This window comes from Maylandia zebra, linkage group LG6 (assembly GCF_041146795.1).
Source record: "Maylandia zebra isolate NMK-2024a linkage group LG6, Mzebra_GT3a, whole genome shotgun sequence".
Lineage (NCBI taxonomy): Eukaryota > Metazoa > Chordata > Actinopteri > Cichliformes > Cichlidae > Maylandia > Maylandia zebra.
This window is the reverse complement of record NC_135172.1, coordinates 1,190,376-1,214,514: the sequence shown is the minus strand read 5'-3', so window position 1 is coordinate 1,214,514 and position 24,139 is coordinate 1,190,376. Positions and strand designations below refer to the sequence as shown.

The following is a 24,139-nucleotide window of genomic DNA, read 5'->3' as shown; positions in this document are numbered from 1 at the left end:
ACCAAGAGCCAGAGCTTATCTTTATATTTTTACATGCTGTAGTGCCATTTTTAGGAGTATTTCAAGTTGCTATACATCAGTACAAGGCCATTTACACCATGATAAGGGAAAGACCATCTCTGAATTGAGGAGGGGGCCTAATTGGGTACATCTGTCACCATCTTACAATGCTGTGATTGCAGCCATTCCCCAACTCTCTGTGGATGGTACTCATGGTTATTGATCAGTGGTTGTTGATCAATGGTCATGACAATTTGCATATTAATGAAGGAACTGACCTCCCAGCCCATTGTTCCTTCAGTCAGATGTATGTGTGGTGTGTTAACATGAGTGCAGCATTTCACTGTATATGTTATTTGTAGCTGGAGTGTGTGTGTGTGTGTGTGGTGGGGAGCAGAGTTGGGGTGTTCATGTTAAGATGGTTTTGAACCTTTGTATCTGTAAGAGAAATATATTCAGAGCTCTGGAAAACGACTCGAGTCTGTTGTGGTTGTTTTTTTCCATCATCTGGTCCTCTTCATGTTAACCACCAACCGCGACACCTATGAAACTACGTGTAATCTAACATAAATTAATGGGTATGTGCAATGTTATAGCTCAAAGTTGAATGTTTTCTAAGCAGAGAGCAGTAGAAACGGGAGAACTGCCAGGTTATTGCACACCACTGGAAACCAGTAAGGCTGCAGTTTGTGTCCATGTTTGTCCAGACTTTTGTAAAAGTAAAGACTAAATGAATTTACGAGGTTCAATTTTATTTTATTTAAATGGTGTCAAATGACAACAACAGTCACCTCCAAGTGGCAGAAAGATTAAGGTCAACAATTTAATATAAGACCAAATGTGAAATAGGATTATGATGCAGACAAACAGCCAGAAAAGTTCAGTTATTACTTTTAAACATAAGATACACATTTGACAGAATTAGTGTATGAATTTTTGTGCTTGCAAAAATCTGTGTTGTCAGATCACAGTGACCTTGACCTCTGACCACCAGTCCCAGTAAACATGTGTGCCAATCTTCAAGAAATACTCACAAGGGCTTCCTAAGAGTTTGTATTCATGACACCAGAATGGGCTAACAATCTATTACATGGATAAAACACACATACATAAAATAAAGATTTCTGCTTTTATTTTGAAATTGTAAATGTTGAACAGTGGCTCACTTATCACTCCGGTCTAAAGCACACACATTTTCTAATGACCAAAAGGCTTCAGTTAAAAAATGAATCAAAAACTTTCAGTCAAATGTTCTCATGGTGAGCTTTAGAGCTGTGAGAATGAACACTTACTGCTTTCACTTCCTGTCAACAGTATGGAATAGATTTGACTGGAACTGCCCTTGGGCACACACAGCAACACTTAGCATGACTTTACACAACATGAGTTACATAAAAAACTGGATCTGCATCTTTAGAGGCCTAATAACCTGCTAGCATGCTAAAGCTGAAACAAAACAAGTGTTGTGTTTTCAAAAGGTGAAGCTAATATACTCAAGGTAAACGTCTGACTTTGGAGACCACAGGCCAAACCAAGCAAAGCAATGCTAAACCCCAACAAATGCCCTTACTGAGTGTCTCACTTAAATGCAATATATTATTTAGGATGTCTGTAGCTCAGGAGGTAGAGCAGGACACAATCATGTGAAGGCTGCTCCAGTCTACGTGCTTTGGACAGGACTAACCCAACTTGCTCTCTGATGCATCCCTTGGAGTGAATGTTTGACAGAAAGCACTTAAGCATAGAAAAAGTAGAAGTGCTTTGAATAGAGAATCACTACCTAAGAACGAGTCAATTTACACCACTAACAGCCAGGGTACACGCTACATTTCCTGAAGCCTATTTTAACCTCAGGGCACCATCCATCCATCCACTTCCACTTATCCTTTCCAGGGTCGTGGTGTGTGCTGGAGCCTATCCCAGCTGTCATAGGGCGAGAGGCGGGGTACACCCTGGACAGGTCGCCAGTCTGTCGCAGGGCCAACACACAGAGACAGACAACCATTCGCACTCACATTCACGCACAGATTCACACCTATGGGCAATTTAGATTAATCAATTAACCTATCCCCACTAATCACACCAGGACACGATTTTTAAAATAAGGCTACCGTATTTTCTGCACTATAAGGCGCACTTAAAATCCTTTAATTTTCTCAAAACTCGACAGCGCGACTTATAATCTGGTGCGCCTTATGTATGAATTCTGGTTGTGCTTACTGACCTGATCCGACTTTATGTGCTACACGGCGCTGGAAAATCTGTCAAAAGTGTTTTAGTACGACGTTGGTAAGCTACGAAGGCGCACCGCTTGGAGCATTACGGCTACTGTAGTCAGGAGCCTCGCAGAGTAATCTGGGTCCTAAACTCCGTCCACTTCAGGTCCCAAAGTCAAACGAACACTGCGGCATCACTGAGAGTTAAAAACTGTCTAAATTCTTTCATCTGTAATAAAATCATCAGCTTTGTTGCTTTACCAGGTGCAACAATTAAGTTTAACATCCTGGCATCCATGAAAACAGGATTTATTAAAATTTAATGAAGCTAGAAGTTAGCAGGAAGTTAGCTCGCTAGCTTCCACCTAAACATGACATACCATGTTCTGACTGAGAGATTTCTGAAACAAATTCAAACGTACAGCTCTGCTATCACTTCCAACATAAATGAGGACAGAAAACTAAACAGCAGTGATGTTTGTAGGGTTACTGAAGTTGGGCTAGCTGGTATATAATGATGTGCTACGTGATTGCTAGCAACACAGCTATGTTAGCATAGCATAAACAGTGAAGCTGGAGGATGAATGTTAACTTTTTTCCACTCGATAAAAGTTAATGTGAGGGTTCCTGATAGTTAGAGACAAATGCAGTCGCATGGCAGGATGCTGTAAAAGGACCAAACTTCAGCCAGGAGAACAACTGAGATAATCCATCCACAATACGAGGTTAGTCATTAATATACTGCAACAACATGGGAATAGAGCAGCTGTGATTGAATACAGCATTAATGAATCAATGGTACGGACGTCGAAGAAGCAAGAAGAATGAGTATATAATTATTATAATATAATCCAGTGCGCCTAATGGTCTGAAAAATACAGTACTCATTAACAGTGTGTTAGCCCTTTCATCTAAGATGTTCCTGACTGTATGGCCATGTTTTGTGGATGGTGTCTCTTTAGGTGTTTTTTCAGGTTGCTGGGGTCAGAAAACTTTTCGGGGCAGAGCGAGCACTGGTACGGTCGCTCCCCTGTGTGGATGTTCCTGTGGATCTTCAAATTCCACAACTGGGAGAATTTTTTACCACAGATGGTGCAGCCATATGGCTTTTCTCCAGTATGGGTTCTCATATGAGATTCCAAATTTGCTGGAGCAGGAAACCTTTTCCCACAGAAACTACAGACACAATCCCTCTTCGTGGGATTTTTTGGGCCCTGACTTGGACCTGGGTGCAGATACTGTTGAGACCCCTGGACTGACAGGTGTCCTGCTTGCGTCTGACTTGACACCTGACTTTGGCTGGACTCATCTGACAGATCAATAACAGGAAGCTTCTGCTCAAAGGGATAAGTGGGCAACTTTCTAGAATTCTCAGCGGCTGATCCCCTCTCTGTTGCGTTCTCAGCAGCCGATCCCCTCCCAGAGCTGCCAGGCTCTCCTCCAGTGAGTGTGCCAGGCAAGTATGAGAGTGGAGCGAAGTGTGAGGACAGCCCTGGAAGGCTCTCACTGTAACCGCCCCCCCTATTAGTCCACAGCGAAGAATGGCCACAGCTGACCTCTGAGAAGCCCCGCCCAGAGTCCTGCAGGTCGGACAGCCGATTGGTGGACATCTGTGTGGTTTCATCAAAGGACAGCACTCCTCTGCAGTCGTCTGTACTGGACTCCACCAACCCTGGACACAGACAGATTCAGAGTCAAGTTCTCACCCAGCTAGGGTTAAATGGACTCAACATTCTCACAGGGTTTTCTGGAGCGAGAATCCTTGATGTAGGGCAAAACATCAGATGATGCAATAGGATGACTGACGACTCAGTTCTATTTTATTTATATAGCACCAAATGACAGCAACAGTAGCCCTCGAGGGGACACGTTTGATGTCATCAGGCTGCTGTAGTCGGAGTCAGAACACTTCCTAAACTGATCTACAGTTCACAGTGAACGGGTCTGCTCACCCTCCTGTATGCTGAGGCACGGCCGGTTCCGAGGTCTCGTCATTGGCTCCACCTCCTCCACCTTCACCAGCACCACATCTGGCTCCTCATCCTTCTGCCCACACAAAGAAAACATAGGAACTGTCTGATGCAATACACAACACGATACCAGTGAAAACTGTGAAAAAAGAATACGAACTCAAGTATAGTGAAGTTTATTTAGACATCAAAGTCACAAAGTACTGTACAATCACTCCAAAACAATTAATAGCAATACAGAACCATGAAAAAAGCCCCGCCCCTCCCTGAGCCTGGTTCTGCTGGAGGTTTCTTCCTGTTAAAAGGGAGTTTTTCCTTCCCACTGTTGCCAAAGTGCTTGCTCATAGGGGGTCATATGATTGTTGGGTTTTTCTCTGTATGTAGTATTGTAGGGTCGACCTTACAGTATAAAGCACCTTGAGGCGACTGTTGTTGTGATTTGGCGCTGTGTAAATAAAACTGAATTGAATAACAAACCAAAGGACGTCAGCAGAAAGCCGGATTACACAGAAAAGTTTTGAACTGTGTTTTGAAAGACTCCACAGAGTTGACTGAACAGAGCCGGGAACAGACTCAAGCGCTCTGTGCCGCCCAGTCTTCAGTCTTATACGAGCAAAAACTATTAGGTTTTGAGCTTGTGAGCAAAGACCGCAGACAGCAAGTATTTTGGAGCTTGTCTGTATGTAAGTGTGAGAATTTGAAAATCTAAAATCAACTGAAAGCCCCTGAAAATTAATAAAAGGGTAATGTGAACTTGCTAGGTGCAGCATGTTGTATGACTGGGAGGCATGAATGAGACGATACACATATCCTGGTAAAAAGCATTACAGTGGTCTAGGCACGCTGACGCATGAACGGTTTCCTCTGGTTCAGAGCACAACACTACAGCTCACAGTTTAGAGTAGAAAAGAAACAGGAGCGTGACATCGACCCTATACATGTGAGCCAACGTTCAGAATTAAACATGACATCAAGATTAGGAAAACGGGTCTTCACAGAGGAGCTGATTCTTGAATACATATCAGCAGGAGCTATAATGTAGCCTCAGTCTTGTTGGAACTAAAGATAATATACATATTTATTATTGGAGAGGCGGTCACAATTCTGGGATAAACAGTGAACTAGTGTGGACAGCCTATCCAGCTGCTGAGGCTCAAACATTTGTCTGCGCCACAGAAACAAGAAACACTAGAAAAGGACGTTAAAGGAAAACAACAATGGCCCCACACTGAACCTTTTGAGCCCCACAGCTTAGAGATGCAGTATAAAAGGAGAACTTGCTCACCCAAATACAATGTCCTTCCAGATAAATAAGAAGAAAACCAGTCTAGTGCTGAGCTGGAGATACCAGCCAAAACACTGAGCCTATTAAATATTATGGTAACAGAATCAAACGCAGCGCGGAGGTCAAGAAATATGAGTAAACAACAATTTACTGGTTTCCACCTTGGTCAAAACCGGACTAGCTCGTTATCCTCTTCAGGTTATTTGAGGGAGTTTGTCCAATCAGTCTGCAGGTGTTCGGTGGGAGAGACATTCAGTCACGTCCCTCAGGGGATCCTGTGGGCGGGGCTTCAGGAGTATGTGGTCTGGTCCATTTAGTCCCTCAGAACTGCAGTGACAGCTTGGTCCATACTGCCTGCCTGAGCCGTCCCTGTTGGAAGGTATATTTTTTGGTGGTCCCAAGAGGTCATGTGGTGGCTTTAGCTCAGGAAGTAGAGCAGGTCATCCTCCTCCTCTACTGCCGAATTGGAAGGTTGGCGGTGATCCCTGCCTGCTCTAGTTAGTATCCTTGGGCAGGATACTAACTTGCTCTTCAGCGTAATTGTTAGATACAAAGCACTTAAGTATAGTAAAAATGCTTGAATGAATGGATGCTGTGTAAAAATCTTTGAGTGCTCAGCGTAGAGAAGCACTAGAGTAGAGCTGTGACTTCCTGCAACCTCTCTCAGGTGGCTTGGGAGCACCTCTGGATGGCCAGGGAGCAGGAGATCTGGGTTTTCTGCTTGACTGCCACCCCCACGAGTTGTTAGAAAATGGATGAATGGACAAATGTGATTTCTGTGTTATTATCACTGATTTGAAGTAACCTCTGCAGTAGGGGTGGGTTTTGATTATCGATTTATCAATTAAAATCGATTCTGGCTTGGATAATGTGATATCGATTCATTAAAATCCTGAATCGATTTTTAAATGTAAATTTATTTTGCCCGAAACGCCAGAATCTCAGGTTAAACCTCACAAAATTCCAACAACCACCAAACAGCTCAAACAGTAAATGAGAGCAGGAACACGGATTCTGCACAAAGACGTAAACACAAAGCTCGACCCGCCGACGGATCAGGATCAGTGAGATGTCGCCTTTCTCACCGACGGCACGGACACGGTCGGGGCTGAAAGCCGACAGCTCGCTGAGTCTGATGTGTCGGCGGGTCGAGCTTTGTGTTTACGTCGTTTTTGCGCTGATTCTGAAGCTGTTAGTTTTATCGCTCTCCAAACAATATTGACCGAACCAGCAGCAAAAGAAGATCCAAACTACGCTTCACATAAACATCGTCATGAATTCACTCTGACTTTTGCTGTTTTGCTTCCACCACGATGCACAGCTCTCTCTCTCTCTCTCTCTCCAACAACAGTTTCCCGTCTAAAAATCTGTTTTCTGCATTATTCGCTTGCTTGTTACGCACAAGTCTACCGTTGTTTACAGCCTGTCGGACGCTGTTTTTTTCCTTTTACTTACTTCCGAAAAGAAAACCTAATTTCTGCCGTTCAATACTGAACAAATGTAAACTTTTTAAAATTGTGCAAAACTGCAAAACTCTCAGCTGTGTCTGTAAAACTGCTGTAAGTTTGCTCTGTTTCACTTCAGCAGCATCAGGTAATGTTCATGTGTTGATTCATGGTCTTCTTTCATTTTTGATCTACTGCAGAATATTTTTATAAAATCCAGGGCAGGAAATTCTCCTTCATGTTTTTCTGTGTTTTATCTTCAGCTACTTTGACACAAAGGCCTCTGCTGTGACGCTCACACCTTTGATAAAGTCTCACAAGTGTCAGCTTTCTTTTTATAGATATAAAAATATGGAAATGTACTGATACGTGATCAGAATTATAATATTTCTGACTGTCTGAGGCAAAATTTCCCCGACTCAAATCGAATGGAATCGTGGATCGAATCGATTCTAGAAATCAGTGACGATACCCAGCCTAGTATGCAGTACAACAGCCGAGGACGCCTTCATGCAGGTGTCAAGGGTTACATCTGAAGCTTTATCATTTATCAGCTGTAATGTTTCTGCAGGGTCTGAAAACAAATAACCCACGCATTTGAGGTAAAAGACAACATTTTATTCCTTAATGAAATGATGCATGCAGAAAGTGGAAACCTACCAAAATGAGCAATGCTCTGACGCTAACATGAGCTACAAACAAATGTAGACTCGGTAACTAAAATACTTTGCAATTCAAACAAAGCCATTTCAGATCAATTCCAACCCAACAGCGTGTGACAAACATCACTGTTACTAACTGCTAGGTTAGCAGTGTTCATGCTTAGCACAGTCTCCCTCCCAAAGGTTAAAACAGCCAGTCTGTAAATGTGACTGGACACATTTTAATGTAACAGCTGATGTAAACGTGCTTTTGTGGGCCACAAACCTTTGACAGCAGGTCACTACGTGCACTGACGGCAGCACGGTTTCAGGTCTCGTCACACATCGTATTCCTCTGTGCCACAGTGAGGGCGAGTCACGTCGTTGCACTGGCTGACGCGCTCGTTCACTACCGAGAGCGCGCTGCAGTTTGTCCCCTGGTACAGTAGTGATACACACATTAATCTGCTGTCTGCACATCTCACTGATCAAACTAATGCAGCTTCATCCACAGCAGCACAGGTAAAGGTAGCACAGTGCTGAGCCTTTGAACAACATGTGCTCTTAACCCGGGTGTAGGGCTGTGCGATATGACCAAAATCCCAAATCACAACCATATATATCACAAAATAGTGAATTTGCTGTAAATTCTGTGAATCTCGGCCGACTCGACCTGCGTGAAGTGTTTTCAGCTGGGCGTCGTGTACCTGCAGTCGAGTGTTTAGACCGATGCATTAAACAGCCTGCAGAGTGTAGAGAGTCTAAGGTTTATTTGGAGCACCTGACGGCTCTTTTTGCTTCTCGTCCGTAAACTCTCTCCGTACTCTGTCAGGGGATTCTTGTGTAGGTGTTACGGCCCTGGCCATAATGTGTCGTGGTGGCTGTTTTTCGTTCTGCCTGTCTGTGTCTTTAAAAGTCTCTGCAGGTCCCTGATTGGAGAAGCTGACGGCTGCTGATTGGTCCCCTGATCATGTGGCTGCTTTGAAAATCTGTCACCAGCAGCTGACAGCAGCCAGTGTTGCCAACTTCGTCGCTATATTTAGCTAGTTTTCAGACCCCTTAGCGACATTTTTTCTAAAAAGCGACTAGCGACAAATCTGGCGACTTTTTCTGGTGTTACTGGAGACTTATTTATGACGACTTTTTGACGTGAAAATGCGTATCGCTCTTTTTCTCAACAAGCAGCGGTGCTGCCGTGGACACCTCACCCGTGCCAAAGCGCTCACGGGCGGACGATAGTCCTCCCCAGCTGCTATCAGGGCAGGAGACGTTCACACCTGTGCATCCAAACGGCAAATGAATCGCGTATGAGCGAAGCCGCTGCTCCCGCACTGACTGTAACGCAGTCAGTTCTTCTTTTACTCTTTTACTCTTATGCTGTTTTGTGGATCACAAGGTTTAAAACTACTTATAAACACACACACAAAGTAACTCCACCAGAGCGCCTGTTTCGGGTCACTTTTGCCGGTCCAAGCCCGGGTAAAGGAGCAGGGTTGGAATTGTGACATTAAAAAACAATAACTGCTAAAAGAAATTTAATTCGTAGTTCTAAATAAATTCTAAATGCATTTAGGACGTTTTTTACTCACTTTATGTCTCTTCCACGATGTTATTTCTCTCTCCAACAGCGTAGGTTACAATTACATTAGCATGACCAATTATGCAGATTAGGCGATGACGTCATTTGGCGACTTCTAGCAACTTTTAGGACAGCCAATAGCGATTTTCCTTACTGAGGAGTTGGCAACACTGACAGCAGCAGCAGACCCATGCTTGGCCTCCAGACCCTGTGTTACTCGCGTGTGTGCTCCTGAGGATTGCTGAGCTTCTGTATGTAGTGTGTAGTTTAGAGTCACGTGTAAATAGTCACTGAAGCCGAAGGGTGAGCTGCCTTGTTATTTTCTGTATTATTTTCTCCTGTTTATTCAGTTGGGGCATTTGTCTTTGGTTTGTTCTTTTTATCACGTAGGGTTCAGGTAGCACCCCCTTGACTGGTTTTGTTTGTTATTTTGGCCTTTGTTCAGCCCGGAGTCACGCTTCAGTTTAGGCACAATAAACCACTTTCACATCTAAATTGGCTGTGGTGTGGTTTTGGGGACCAGGGCGGGGTCACTCTTCTTTCAGCTTATGCTTCGTTCCTGTACCCCTCGACAGGGGCGTAACAGTAGGTGGTAGAAGAGGTTTGTCATGTTTGAGTCTGAGACCAGTTTGCACCATGATTGTTCTGGTCCGTGTCAGACTCTTCATAACCAAACCACGTCCGTGCTACAGAGGTGGCCCCTCGGTTACCAATAAGGTCCTCGATTTGTTTGGACTGGTCCTTCTGTTTGTCATCATTTCAGTTTATTTTGAAAAATCTCAACAGGATCTTAAGCTTTATTGTGAAAGGTTTATGTGGAAAATAAACAAGAGGACGGCGGAGCCTCATGCTGGGTTTACCGTCGTTGTTGCTAACGACAACATGTAAAAACAGGCGCTTGTCCGTCCGTAGTGTGGTTATATTAAATATAAGAGAAACAGAGAACGTTAAGAAATGAATGTAGCCACTACAGCGACCATCAGGACCATGATATTGCTGTAAACACTTTATTGTGTGACACCATGAAACAAACGACAGCGTAAAATGAAACGACGTTTTTATATCGCCATCAGAGACATAGCGTCCTGTCTTACAGCCCTGCCTGGGTGCTGATTTTGGTTCTACGACTGGAGATGTAACTTCAACCTTTTCTATTCAGCCTCCTGAAAATGTTTCAAGCATCTTTTTGTAAACTACGATTTGTTTTATCATAAAGTTATTATTTTAGACGCCATGAAACAAAATGCTATGTTGACGTGTTTTTTTACAAATCATACATCTATAACACCACAGCGTCTGGCTTACAGACGACGCCTGCACGGGGGCATACACAAACCAGCAGAGCGAGAACCAGGACACTGGACCTGACCAATCAGAGGAGGCCTGGCTGCCTGCTTTTACAGAAACACACACAGATGTGGAAGCAAACAGAGCTTCACTCTGCTTTACAGCTCTGCTGTAACGGCTAGCTGACACACTGCCCTGATTCCAATGTTGAGTATCATGTGGGAGGAGTGTAAATTTCACTCGTGTAAAAACAACGACTGTAGTCGCCACAGATTTACTTTCCATTCTGTCCAGCACAAAGCGGCCTTCCAGTGTCTCTGCACCTTTCACACAACTGCAGCTCATTTACCCTCCCAGGTCTCTGCGTTGTAAACGTCAGCGTGGCTCTTTTGTTGGTGTGTTTTCAGGTTTCTTATCCAGGCAAATCCCCTGCCACACACCCCACAGGTGTACGGTTTCTCCCCAGTGTGGACTCTCTGGTGTTTTCTCAGGTTCCCGGCCTCTGAGAACATCTTCCCGCATGTGGAGCAGCTGAAAGGCTTCTCCCCTGTGTGGACACGCTGGTGTATCTCCACTTTCTTGGGCCGGTTAAAAGCTTTGCCGCAGTAGCTGCAGGCAAACAGTCTTTCCCTGCCAGTGCGCGGGAACGCTTTGCTGCCGTCAGTGAAGGGCCGGGGCAAGGAAAACACGTTGTCATAGCGATTCCAGCCATTAACACCGGAAGAAGTTGACGGCAAATCGACGGCCGCCATCGAGTACGAACACGACGGACTCGTTCCTTCCACGTCAACATTTGAGGGCTCGTCAAAAAACTCCCCGACCAACGAGTGACCGGTTTTATCGATGTCACACAAGACGTCAAACTTTGAGTCGCTGCTGCCATCGTCGACGTACCGGTGTGGGATCGCCACTTCCTGCAGCGAGTCTCTGCCTTCAACAGAAGCAGTGAGTTCACACTTAAGAGGAGAGGAGCCACTGACCTCCACTCCCCTGCTGCCGGTAAGCTTCGTCCTGCACGCCTGGCTCTGCGACTGGGATCGAGTAGACACGGACTGGGCGTCCTGGTCCTCGGGGCCAGGCATCTGACCTTCAGCTCCATGAGGGACACACTCCATCAGCCCTTCAAACACAGAAAGAAAACTCAGTTTACCATTACACTCAATTAGTAGAGCACTATTCTATAATGCTAACTGCTATTTAAGTACTGGCTGTAACACGTGTGGATACGCAGCTCTGCACACTCTCAGGGAAAACAGGGAGACGACTTTCAGAGTCACAGATGTAGAACGAGGCACAACAACGTTTCTCCAAAGTCTCTAACAGATACCGTTGGCTGCTGCCGTCACAGAGTCGCCACGGAAGCTTTCTGTCGGATGGCCTTCCTCACCGGGCCAAAGAAAGAACCAGCAATCATTCCCTTTGTGAGTGACTCCATTAACCACCACACTGTGAAACCTCCTCTGAGGTCTCTAATATGTTAAATAGATTCTTGTATGAAAATATTTTAGCAGATCTGCACAGAGTCTGACTGGCAGCATATTGATTGTTGGGCGGTCACACCGCCCATCGTTACTGAAGCAGCGTGGGCTCAAACCTGACAGAGGAGCCTGGAGAACTGAAGACCACATCGATATCTGAGCTTACAGAAACTACTGCTGTTTGAGCTCTCTGCAGTTTCACAACACGACACATCAAATCTCAGAAATAAGAGACGACTTTCTTACCACGACGGTCTAAGCAGGATATAAAATATGCAAGGAAATGTCCACCGACTCTCACATGTGAACTTTACCTGCCCCTGCTCATCATCACACTCGGTGTGGGAGGAGTCACAGCTGTTATGAAGCAACATGGCTGTAACAGCGTGTCCTGTTTGGCTTTGCATTGTTTTAATGTTTTTAATATACGAGCTGTTCTACAGTGTTTTAACTCTTTCATGGTCAAACATGTTTCATATCCAAACAAACAGCTTTAGAGGATATGAAACCCTGCTGTGCTCTGTTCTACCTGCAGCACTCATGTCCTGAAATATGTGAACCTCTCTGTTGTAGAAATTATAAAAACTCCTCAATGCATTGTTTTTGCTTGGATGCATTTGATGCAGAGCGCAGCTTGTAAGCACGCTGCTTAGAGCTGCAGTTTACATTTGTGCCTAAAAGCAGACCTGCTGTAGGAGCGTACAACAACACGCAACCGCACAGCAAACCTGAGAGCAGCCACACGCTCGCTCTGTGTGAGGCTAACACACACACTCTGATCTGATGCAGCAGATCTGAGCTTTTTGTTCCTCCTCTTCATGTAAAACTCCTCCAGGAGGACAGAGCACCGTCTTCATGTCCGAGTTTAGGCTGTACGAGTACAGTCAGAGCTACAAATGTGTACGATGTGAGCCTACCTACTCTACAAATGTAAAGCTTTGCCTTCTGAGGACTTGAGTGCTTCAATCCAAACACAAATGTGACCAAGAAACTATTTTACTGACACCTACATCCTAACCTGAATACTGTCTGTGCACACCAGCGTCTAAACCTACAGGTCACACCTGTCACTCACTAACACACTTATTTACTCATTTAGGACGTTTTCTTTAAAAAGTATCATTTTAATGACACATAAAAGGGTTCAGTTGTACAGATGTTGTACAGATGTTGCATCCAGTTAAATGACAGTAGTGATTTGTTCTCCATGACAGACCTGTGTGCCGTCTCTTTGGATGGGTTAGTATTGTTATTATCTGATCACGGTCACTCTGAGTGCTCTCCCAGTGGGAATCCCCACACGCTCAGCTGTGTGTCTGTGTTGGGACCACTCATGCTTTATGTCCACGGTCAACTTCAGAATTACCAACTAACCTAACATGCATGTGTGTGGACTGTGGGAGGAGCAAACCCACAGAAAAAAGCCGAGCCTTGTTCCTCTGAGGCGACGCCTCCAACCACGTGCATGTGCGGTTTAAACTACGACCGATTTGATCGAAGGTGTTAAGATTTTTAAACTGCAGCACGGCATGTTGCGTGGAAATGTCCCAGTGTCAGTACTCGTCCACTCAGCAGCCTTAGTGTTTCTGTCTGTACTCACCATCATCTCCTATAAGTGACGTACTCTGCTCCGCTTCATCTCGAGACGTGGCTGCCTGCACCTTCTCCTCTTTCACCAGCACTGCCTCCGGCTCCACCAGCTCCACATCTGGAGACTGCACAGCAACACGGAATCGTCTCTCAGTCAGCCAATAGCAGCTTCACACAGCAGCGTGCACATACGCTAACCTGTGATGATGTGCCTACCTTACTGTGCATGCTTTCAGACAGGATCAGTTCACCGGTTGCGTCTCCGCTGGGCCACAGAAGCACCTCCCTCTGCTGGTCAAACACGTCACCTACACGACAGAAAAGCAGCTGTCTTCAAATGCCGATGTTATTCTCATGTTTGGCTCACATATTACACTATTGGAAGTGAACGCTCTGTGTCAGTGTAAATAGATCCCGCCCCTCCGTCCCTATAGGGCAGTAATGGCAGAGCCCACCTGTTTATTTTAACCATGATGTGGGTGTGACGGTGTGTTTGACAGGCACAAGTTACTTATTTTACTGTGTTCAGCTGTATCAGCATTTTACCAGAGAAACTTTATTTTATTCAATATTTCAATGTTACAGTTGAAGTATTTTGAGAACATGCATCCATAATATTCATCTTCCTGTTTCCCCATCATCCCTGTTATTAACCTCTGTCTCTCTTCCACAGCATGTCTTTATCCTGTTGCAGCAGATGGCCCCGCCCTCCCTGAGCCTGGTTCTGCTGGAGGTTTCTTCCTGTTAAAAGGGAGTTTTTCCTTCCCACTGTCGCCAAAGTGCTGCTCATAGGGGGTCATATGATTGTTGGGTTTTCTCTGCATCTACTGTACAATATAAAGCACCTTGAGGCAACTGTTGTTGTGATTTGGCGCTGTGTAAATAAAACTGAATTAGAAAACAAACAAAAAAAAGAGTCTTATTATGTAATACTATGTTTTTTTGCTAAACATTTGTTTCAGTTTGATTTTGTCTAAAATGTGATATGTACATTGCTGGGGGGTTTTGTGCACGTGCCATGCATTCACACTCAAACATCAGCTGGCGTTCTGCATAAATCACGTGTTTGATTATTCCTGCCATTTAAACTTTGTACACTTCCTGATCCAAGTGAAAGTGTTGAGCTGTTCCTCTCCATCTCAAACACACTTTCAGATGCTAACCTGCAGCACGGCCAACACTATGTGATTAATAAAGTGTCACATTGTGATATAATGGCATTTACATTCTCTAATGCACAGAACGATGACACAAACGCGTCAGCCTCAGAGGCAGATTTATTTCAAAGGATCTACGTCAACGTTCTCCTGACACGCACAACCGTGGAAACAACAAAGCCCTGTTTAACCACCTGAGGCAAAAAGACAGCGTGGAGTGCAGGCTATGAAGCTGGAGATACTAGCAGCCACTAATGTGCCACCCAAATGTAAATAAAGGACTCCACCGAGCGTCACTCGAGCGACGTGGTTACTCAAGTGTTTTGCCAAGTATTTGATTCAAATGGTGGGAACCAGAGACTTTAAACAGCTGGTTAGAAAGCTTAAAAAGGTTACATCATGGTTGGTTTATGTTGAGCAGTCATTTTATAGAGCAACAAAATCTGACTAACTGATAGCTCATGGAGAAGGGCTGGGATTCAGTTTGCACTTCTTCCACATCGATTTCAAACTGGATCAGGACGGGGGCAGAGATATACATCGTTTACGTGATCAAAACAGCAACCAAGCGAGCAACCCAGGTAGAATCGGAGCGGTCAGCCTCCGTTTCTACCTGAATCACTTTGAAGTCTCTGTGCTGGTTTCCATCTTTGCTCTGTGCTCAGACCTAAACACTAAGACAAAGATCACATGTGTGTCCTCATTAGGACAGAGGTTCGTGTTGGTGTCACTTGGGACCAAAGCTCTGTGTAGCACCAACAGATTACAACACACATCTATGCCAGGCACTGCAGGGGGACACTAGAGTCCTCTGCTGTCATATCCATGTAACGAGGGCTGGCCAAATGACCGTCTGTGTGACCATCTTCTCGTCTCCTCTGCTGTTTGTAGTCTCTTCCCACCTGCACCTCTTTTTCAACTGATTCAGGGCTCTAGAATGCGACCAAATTTCTCAAACAAAAAATCCTAGGTCACACAGGTGAGACCAGCCAGTCCCCACAACACTGAAAGTCTCCATGCGGTCAACAACAGACACACATTATGCCCATATCATGGTCTAACCAATCAAAGATAGTCTCTGATTGGCCATGGTCCAGATATTCCTGTAGGCCTATGTGTGTGTGTACGTTTGAAAGTGCAGGCGGATACAGAGAGGTGAGCAGCCTCGGCCTGACAGCAGCAGATGTAGCTGTGGGTAATGAGAAAAGATGAAAAGAAGAAAAAGGCCAAATCACAGGAGTTGGCCATCTGAGGGCCATGTGACTGCAATGGAGGACAGTCCATAAGATATCAAGCTGTGCCGACACCGAGATGTTCAGTTTGAAGCCCGTGAGACACTTTGAGGTCCTTTTAGATTTTCTTTTCATTGAATGTCTTGAGATGTTTTGAGGTTAAATTTCAGCTCAGTGAAGCGCTTTAAGCACTTTGTCAGTAACTTGTGTTTCTTGTAGAACTGAGCTCCAAATAAAGAACTTTGTGTTGACAACATTGTTCGTTAATCATTTACAAATCAATATTGTCTGTAAGTCAACATGTAAAACTGCGGTGTTAAGTGATGCAGTTGCACCTATCTTCTGTCCTGGTGCAGCTAAGAAAAACCGTTAGGCGCACCAGTGCAACCGTGGGAAGCCTTAGTCAGAGCCCTGTGACGTGTCTGAAATCACAGCGCAGGGTGACAAACATGAACCAAGATCGCGTTTGTCCCAAAGCCAAGAACGGGAGGCTCATTGTCACAAGGTACAAATAAGCTGAAAACAGCCGATCAGAAAAGAAGATGGGGTTATATGTAAATGCAGATTTGATGTAGGAGGCTTCTACATGTGCTCTGTAATGTACCGGTATAACAGCTGATGGGCGGAGACGTTCATTTCATCGAGTCTCGATGAAGAGGTTTCTGAGTTTGCATGAATGAACCAGAGATGCTCGTGTGTCCACTTTGTGCCCTCTCTGCACACCGGAAAAACGAGCTAGGCACACTGTAGCCCCGGCTCTATCCAGGGCCCAGACTTTTTACAACATAATAAACGTGTGAGTGAAGAAAGCCTGATGTGGTTTCAGACTGGACTCTTCTTACTGCTCGGATTATTCGTGCTGACCGTACCGGCGGGGGTGGAGGGCTCTCGGGGCCTGTCGCTGCCGTTTATCTGCACCCTCGGCCGGCTGCTGTTCAGGGCACTCTCCCGGAGCCTTCTCTCGGCATTTCCCCGGGCCATCTTCAGCTCCAGCAGGTGTAGTTTCCTCTTCAGGGCCTTGTTCTCTCTCTGGCACTGAGACATCTGCAACCTCACCACAGCGTAGTCGTCGTCAACCAGCTTACAGATTTCCGCCACCGCTGCGTTTGCTAGGACCTCCATGATGGAGGCCAGCTGGGTCTGGAAGGCCAGGCGGTTGGACATGGCTGTTAGCCGCTGGCTGCTCGGTCTTTGCTCTTTCACTGCTCGAGTAGGACTAAGAAACTACTGGAGGTCGTTCACAGCACAGCTAGCAGGTAAACACTAGCACCTGACCGCTAAAGTGCATCTCCTGTTTGACGGCGGCTCACAGCCAGTTTGCCGTAACAGCGCCACCCTCTGTTCCGGAGGACGTAATGCTGCTCGTAGCTCGGTGGCACTAAAGCTCCAACTTGTTCAGATGTGTGTTTGTCACCAGATCACCTGATTTAGCTACGACTCTGAATTTGTCTAATTCTGTAACAGCGGCTAAAATAACAGAGAAACATCAGACTGTGGCTGGATAACAATATCTCAATATCTTTTATAATCTCAGGTATGAGTGTACTGTATGACACAACTTCATTTCATCTGGCTGTGCTGATAGTTTTAAAAACAACTTGTCCAGCCACACATAAAGATACAGCAGCAACCTTCCTGTTAGTAAGTGATCTCTGCCTCCTGAGCTACAGCCACACCTACTGCTAAGCACAACACCTTCTGCTGTCATGTTTTTATCTATTAAATTATAAAAAATAATGATAACTGGGTGTGTATGCAAATGTAATCATTACAATTGTGGAACACTGAGACACGCACAAAGATCTAACTGCTGTCGTCTCGTACATAAAGCAGAATGTCTCCACAGAGAGGATGTGCAGGTAAACGGTGGTTCGGGTCAAGTCAGTGTAGCCACCTCTGAAGTGACAGCTCTGGAACATACAAATGACAAAGTGACAGCACACAGCAGAAATGATGAGCACAGCATGGCGAGGTTCACTGCAAACCTCCTACATATTTAATGACATCAACACTGAAACATGTCATGAAAGAATACTCGAAGGCAAAGTATTTGTTTTAGCTGCTACAGCCGATTACAGTCAGACACCAACACACACTAACACGACTCTGATATATATGTTTCACTTTACATCTTTTTACAGTCCTGTGATGTGTTGAAATGTGGACAATGAATGTCTGACATTAAAAGATTCATCTTCAGGCCTGGACCTGGAAAAAGCTTCTCCAGTCAGGCTCTGCATCCAAAAATAATAATAACAATAATCCAAATGTAATGCCCTCTCTTCACAACAGCTTATTACATTTCCATCAATTCAATATGAATGTGAAGTGCACACACATAAATGTAGTCAGCACAACGAGGAGGTGCGAGCTTGGGCAACAAGATGTGTTTCAACAAAGTGCCAACACGTCAGAGTCACTGCACAGGTCTGAGAAGGCCACTCGTCCACGATACTGTCATGATGACGCTGATACAGAGAGCATGGAATCAAACCGCGACTCCAGTTTTTCCCTTCTAACAAAGGGGAACCTTTAAAGTGCTTCAACGGAAGAGTCTGGAATTTTTTTACAACAACATTACTCAGTTTGTTATAGCTTTTGTAATCGTGCAGCAACATGGACTCCTAGCCGCTGCACAGCTGTGGTATCCTAGCCTTCCTGCAGCAGCCCGCCCCTCGCAGCTCCTCCCATCAAACCAGGACACGCGTCTTCTTCATATCAGCTAAAATAAGATGAAACCCACTGTCCCGCTACAACGTGCCTTCTATGTCCACTTTTCCTTTCGACTGTTCACCTTATCCGGGCCATAAAGACCTCTGATTGGAACTCTGGACTTTGGAAAGCAGAGCCCAGAAAAGGACCGTCAAAGAGATCGAGGCGATTATCCCAACAGGACTGAGGAAAGCTGCAGCCCATCCACGGGACGAGAGTCAGCGCCGTGAATGCTGCCAGTCCTGACTCTGTGAATCGCACTCGTGGTCAGCGATCAATGTTCATGACAATTTGCATATTAATGTTTATGAAACGGAGCTAGTGGTGCTCGTGTCAGCTGTGCTGTGTGCACGGTGGGAAAGCTGCAGCCTGACCCGGATGGGCCGTGAAACGTTTCTCCCAAACAAAGCGCAGCATCCACACAAACACAGACAACGTTCTGGGATTTCCCTTCTTGGTTCTTGAGACATAACTAAGGTACTGTTACTGTGCCACATGTAGCACACTCTCTGTGTGCAGGATTGACTAATGTTCATTATGTTAATAATACATTCAAACATGAATTTGGCATATTGAGAGTCCCATTAATGACCGATGTTCTGATGTTAGACTAAAGAAAGTGCTCTGTGTTTGCAAACTTTATCAACCAATATTTAATGGATGGAATAAAGTCCACTCTTCTAAATAGAGCGATCACCTTCAACAGATGTGCAGATGCTGTTTGCCATCACTGCTTTATGTACATAGCACCAGGTAACAACAGTTAGGTGGAGAGTCTGCGCAGCAAAAGTCAGACTTTCTGTTGTCATTGCTACTTACAGCTGCTGACAGCATGAAATACAACATGCTGGAATCAGCAGCCGTGTCGCTGCCACTACACTGCACTGTCAGCTTCCAGCTTCATCTAGTCATGAACACCGATGTTTGATAAAAGCATGAGCCAAACTGGTACACAGTCATGCTCCTTGGGCCACGAGATTAAAATAGAGGTTCTGCCCTTTTATTTGCTCTCGACATCGCGGTTTTATTAAGGAGGGGTTTTCGTCACAGCTCACTCGAACGAGTTCTCAGAGTTTATTGTTAGTCTCAGAGTCTAGTCTCAGAGTCTAGTCTCAGAGTCTAGTCTCAGAGTCTAGTCTCAGTTTAGTCTCAGAGTCTAGTCTCAGAGTCTAGTCTCAGAGTTTAGTCTCAGAGTTTAGTCTCAGAGTTTAGTCTCAGAGTCTAGTCTCAGAGTCTAGTCTCAGTTTAGTCTCAGAGTTTAGTCTCAGTTTAGTCTCAGAGTCTAGTCTCAGAGTTTAGTCTCAGAGTTTAGTCTCAGAGTTTAGTCTCAGTCTAGTCTCAGAGTCTAGTCTCAGAGTCTAGTCTCAGAGTCTAGTCTCAGAGTTTAGTCTCAGTCTAGTCTCAGAGTTTAGTCTCAGTTTAGTCTCAGTCTAGTCTCAGAGTTTAGTCTCAGTTTAGTCTCAGAGTCTAGTCTCAGAGTCTAGTCTCAGAGTCTAGTCTCAGAGTTTAGTCTCAGTCTAGTCTCAGAGTTTAGTCTCAGAGTCTAGTCTCAGAGTTTAGTCTCAGAGTCTAGTCTCAGAGTCTAGTCTCAGAGTCTAGTCTCAGAGTCTAGTCTCAGAGTTTAGTCTCAGTCTAGTCTCAGAGTCTAGTCTCAGAGTCTAGTCTCAGAGTCTAGTCTCAGAGTCTAGTCTCAGTTTAGTCTCAGAGTCTAGTCTCAGTTTAGTCTCAGTCTAGTCTCAGAGTCTAGTCTCAGAGTCTAGTCTCAGAGTCTAGTCTCAGAGTCTAGTCTCAGAGTCTAGTCTCAGTTTAGTCTCAGAGTCTAGTCTCAGTTTAGTCTCAGAGTCTAGTCTCAGAGTCTAGTCTCAGTTTAGTCTCAGAGTCTATCACAAACTCACCTGTGTGACCGTGTCTCACTGTCAAACCACCAATATGAAGACAGTGTGGGGTAGACCAACCGAAGAACTGATTTAGGACAAACATTTACAAACATTTACTCTGAACGTCATCATGACATCACCTCATCTACGCTCAAGCTACCATCTTTAAATGTTCACCATTCAGAGTCCAGAGTGTATCAGATGTTGCTACAGCATTCATGCTACAGGCCACACTGAGACTGTTGCCGGTGTCTGCGGACGCTACACATCTGGCTGAAGGACTGGCCGCAGCGCGAGCAGCTGTAGGGTTTCTCCTGTGTGTGAACTGTACGGTGCCTCTTCAGATGGCTCGATGAGATGAAACTCTTCCCGCACAGCGTGCATCGATAACGCCTCTCACCGGTGTGGATGAGGAGGTGAACCCGCAGGTTGTTGGGCTGGGCAAAACCCTTCCCACAGTGAGGGCAAGTGTAAGGTCTTTCCCCGGTGTGCACCCGCTGGTGCAACTCCAGGCCGGCCGTGCTGGGGAACACACGTCCGCACACAGCGCACGCCACCGGCTCTTTTGCGGCGGCGGTGCTGCTCCTGTAAGGCCGCCTCTGGCTGCTGGCAGTGCCAGTGGGAGCTGTGGGAGGAGGGGGAGGGGGCGGAGGTGGAGGGGGTGCAGCTACTACGGCGGCGGCAGCAGCAGCCATGTCGAAGGAGGCAGCAAAAGCAGCCATCTCGTGAGCGCTGCCTGTAAAGAGCATAGTCGGGGGGCCGTCGAGACTTTCTCCCCCTCCCTGTGAGGGGAAGGAGGCAGAAGGGTGCCCGCTGTCCGTGTTCCCCAAACCCAGCTGTGCTACTGCATAGGCTGCTCCCAGATGGCTGACACGCTCCTGCATCCAGGCCAGATCCAGGCCCAGGCTGTTGAGGCGGTCGCAGCTCGACTCATCAGAGGCTATAGTGGCCGACAGCTGAGAGGGATGAAGGTCATCTTCTGTGAGCTCATCTGTCTGGACCTCTGGCTTCAGAGCCATATCAGGTAGGCTCCCCGAAGGGTCCCTGCGAGCCGCTTCGGAGGCATGGACCCCCTCAGTGTTGCCTACGGGCTTAGCAGCCTTACGTTTTGCTCGAGGCCTGCAGGTCAGGTCCATCGTGGCATCAGCAGGAGAGGAGGACAGCTGTGATGTGGAGGATGTGAGGCTGCTGACGCTGGTGTCGAGGACAGTGTCAGCAGGGGGGCTTTCCTCGCTGGGCTCCAAAGCTGTAGAAGGACAGACAGTAACACTGAAACCATGTGAGCAGCCAACAAAACACTGATGTAACTGTGTGGGGGCCACACTCACCTGCAGAGAGGCCACACTCCGCCCTTATGTTAACCTCCACCTTCACGTCCAAGTTACAGTCATCTCTCTCCTCTTTTTCCTGCTTCACCAGTGTCAACATCTTGGCTTCCTCCTGCTGAGAAAAGACAAACGAGTCTCACAGTTTCAGCTACTGCATCAATCATTTCTGTCCCACACAGCAGCCAAGACGCTGCGGACGCTGAAGGAAGACATTCAAGACTTTTTGCATCCAAAATAGAAATAACTGCACGTGTGCACACTGTGAGTGGAACCAGCTTCCAGTTTGGATTCAGGAGACAGACACTATCTCTACTTTCAAGATTAGGCTTCAAACTTTCCTTTTTGCTAAAGCATATAGTTAGGGCTGGACCAGGTGACCCTGAATCCTCCCTTAGTTATGCTGCAATAGACGTAGGCTGCCGGGGATTCCCATGATGCACTGGGTGTTTCTTCTTCACTCACTATGTGTTAATAGACCTCTCTGCACTGAATCCTTAGTTGTTATCCATCTCTGTCTCTCTTCCACAGCATGTCTTTATCCTGTCTTCCTCCACTCACCCCTAACTGGTCTCAGGTGGCGGCTCCACCCTGAGCCTGGTTCTGCTGGAGGTTTCTTCCTGTTAAAAGGGAGTTTTTCCTTCCCACTGTCGCCAAAGTGCTTGCTCATTGTTGTGATTTCTCTGTGTCATTGTAGAGTCGACCTCACAGTATAAAGCACCTTGAGGTGACTGTTGCTGTGATTTGGAGCTGTATAAATAAAGCAGAATTTGAACCCAAACCATGAGCTTTTTCTAATTCAGTTTATGTTGTATTCCTAACTCCAACTGTTCCTTTTTAGGGCCTAAACCAATAGAACCCTTTAAAGATCCTGAACCTAACAAAGTAATGTTTTTAGAGTGAATAACATATGAAACATATGTTAGAGGGTGGACTCAGACACATCTGAGTCTAACCTTAGGATGTGGACCTTTTCTTTGTCACACGGTCACAGATCAACACTGACGAAAATAATGTTGGATTCTTGTATTAACAAAAACAGATTGATCTTGGATTAGAGGTTCACAAAGTGCAGAGAGCTGAGGTTATATAACGTGCTAGCCTAGTGCACGATTCATCTTTACCTTTGAAACTGGATGAAAGGGTTTGCCTTCAGAAAGAGCCAGAGGAGGGGGTGCCAGGGGCTGATGGTCATCAGGTCCTGAAAAATAACACAGGACATTGAACATGTGCTCCCCCACGTGTTTCAGCTGTGTGTCACGCAGCCACATTATCAGACAGACACGCCACGCATCCCCACGTCTGATGTCTATGATCTGCCGTCATATTTGACGCACGGCGAGCTGTACCGTGTGGCAGCAGAAACTCGGCACACCTGGCAGTGTTTCCACTCTTCTCCAGTTTTGCTGCGCCTGTGTGAGCAGTGGCTTCCTGTTCTTCTGCTGCTGTAGCACATCTGTTCGATGTGCTGTGCACTCAGCCCCGCTCTTCTGCATACCTCGGTTGTAACGAGCTCTGATTTGCTCTAACATCAACTACACCTTTTCACCCGGAGAACTCACTGGATATTCTGCCTTTTGCTGAACTCCACAGGTGGCTGTGCAGGAAGAGCCCAGCAGATCAGCAGGTGCATGTTACACCAACCAGCATTTGAGGACACCTGAATCAGGTTTGCTGGGACAAAACATGCGAGCCATCTTTTACCATGCTCTTCATGGGAGACAGGACGAATTTCTCCGACTAGCACACGGGGCTGGATGCAGCAGTATAATCATTACTGAGCTCACAGCTGGATGGGTGGATGTGCAGGGTGTCCCGCTCCCCTACCTTTGGGCGGCCTAAAATGAGCCGTGTGATGCTCCTCGCGCTGACTCCGTCTCCTCATCCTCCTCTCACAGCTCCGCATCTTCACGTCCATGTCTCGCAGCCTCTGCCGCAGGGCTCGGTTCTCCTTCTCGCTCTTCTCCCGCTCCTGCTCCATCTGAGAGCGCAGCGCCGCGTAACCGTCGTCCACCAGTTTGCAAATTTCGGCTACCGCCGAGTTGGCCAGCATCTCTATGATGGAGGCGATCTGCGCTTGGAAGCCGACGCAGTCCGCCATCGTGGCCCGCGCTGTCGGAGTGCACGGACAGATGCGCGCGGCAGACGCTGCGGTGCACGGGCGTCAGGAGATCCGCGCACTGATGTGTGGCCGAAGACATGCACAGGCTCCCCGTCGGCCTCCTGGGCGCTGTCAGGTGGGAGTCGCCTGCTGATGACGTCAGTTTGTTGTTTAGTATCATGTCGCAGGCTGCCGCCCCACATGTGACAGCATCAGGTCACAAAAATAACCACCTGTGTGTGTG

General features: G+C 46.2%; 1 protein-coding gene across 1 annotated transcript; it reads right to left on the bottom strand.

The window, feature by feature from the left end:
- Positions 1-191: 191 nt before the first annotated feature.
- LOC101480368 (uncharacterized) lies at positions 192-24,139 on the bottom strand. Its single transcript, XM_076885354.1, has 12 exons — positions 23,622-24,139; positions 22,919-22,995; positions 21,798-21,912; positions 20,695-21,715; positions 17,689-17,788; positions 16,723-17,104; positions 13,708-13,799; positions 13,502-13,616; positions 10,768-11,543; positions 5,472-5,513; positions 4,169-4,262; positions 192-3,888 (listed from the first exon to the last, which is right to left on the bottom strand). The coding sequence occupies exons 1-12, from the start codon at positions 23,893-23,895 to the stop codon at positions 3,128-3,130; spliced, it is 3,849 nt and encodes a 1,282-aa protein (XP_076741469.1). The 5' UTR covers positions 23,896-24,139; the 3' UTR covers positions 192-3,127.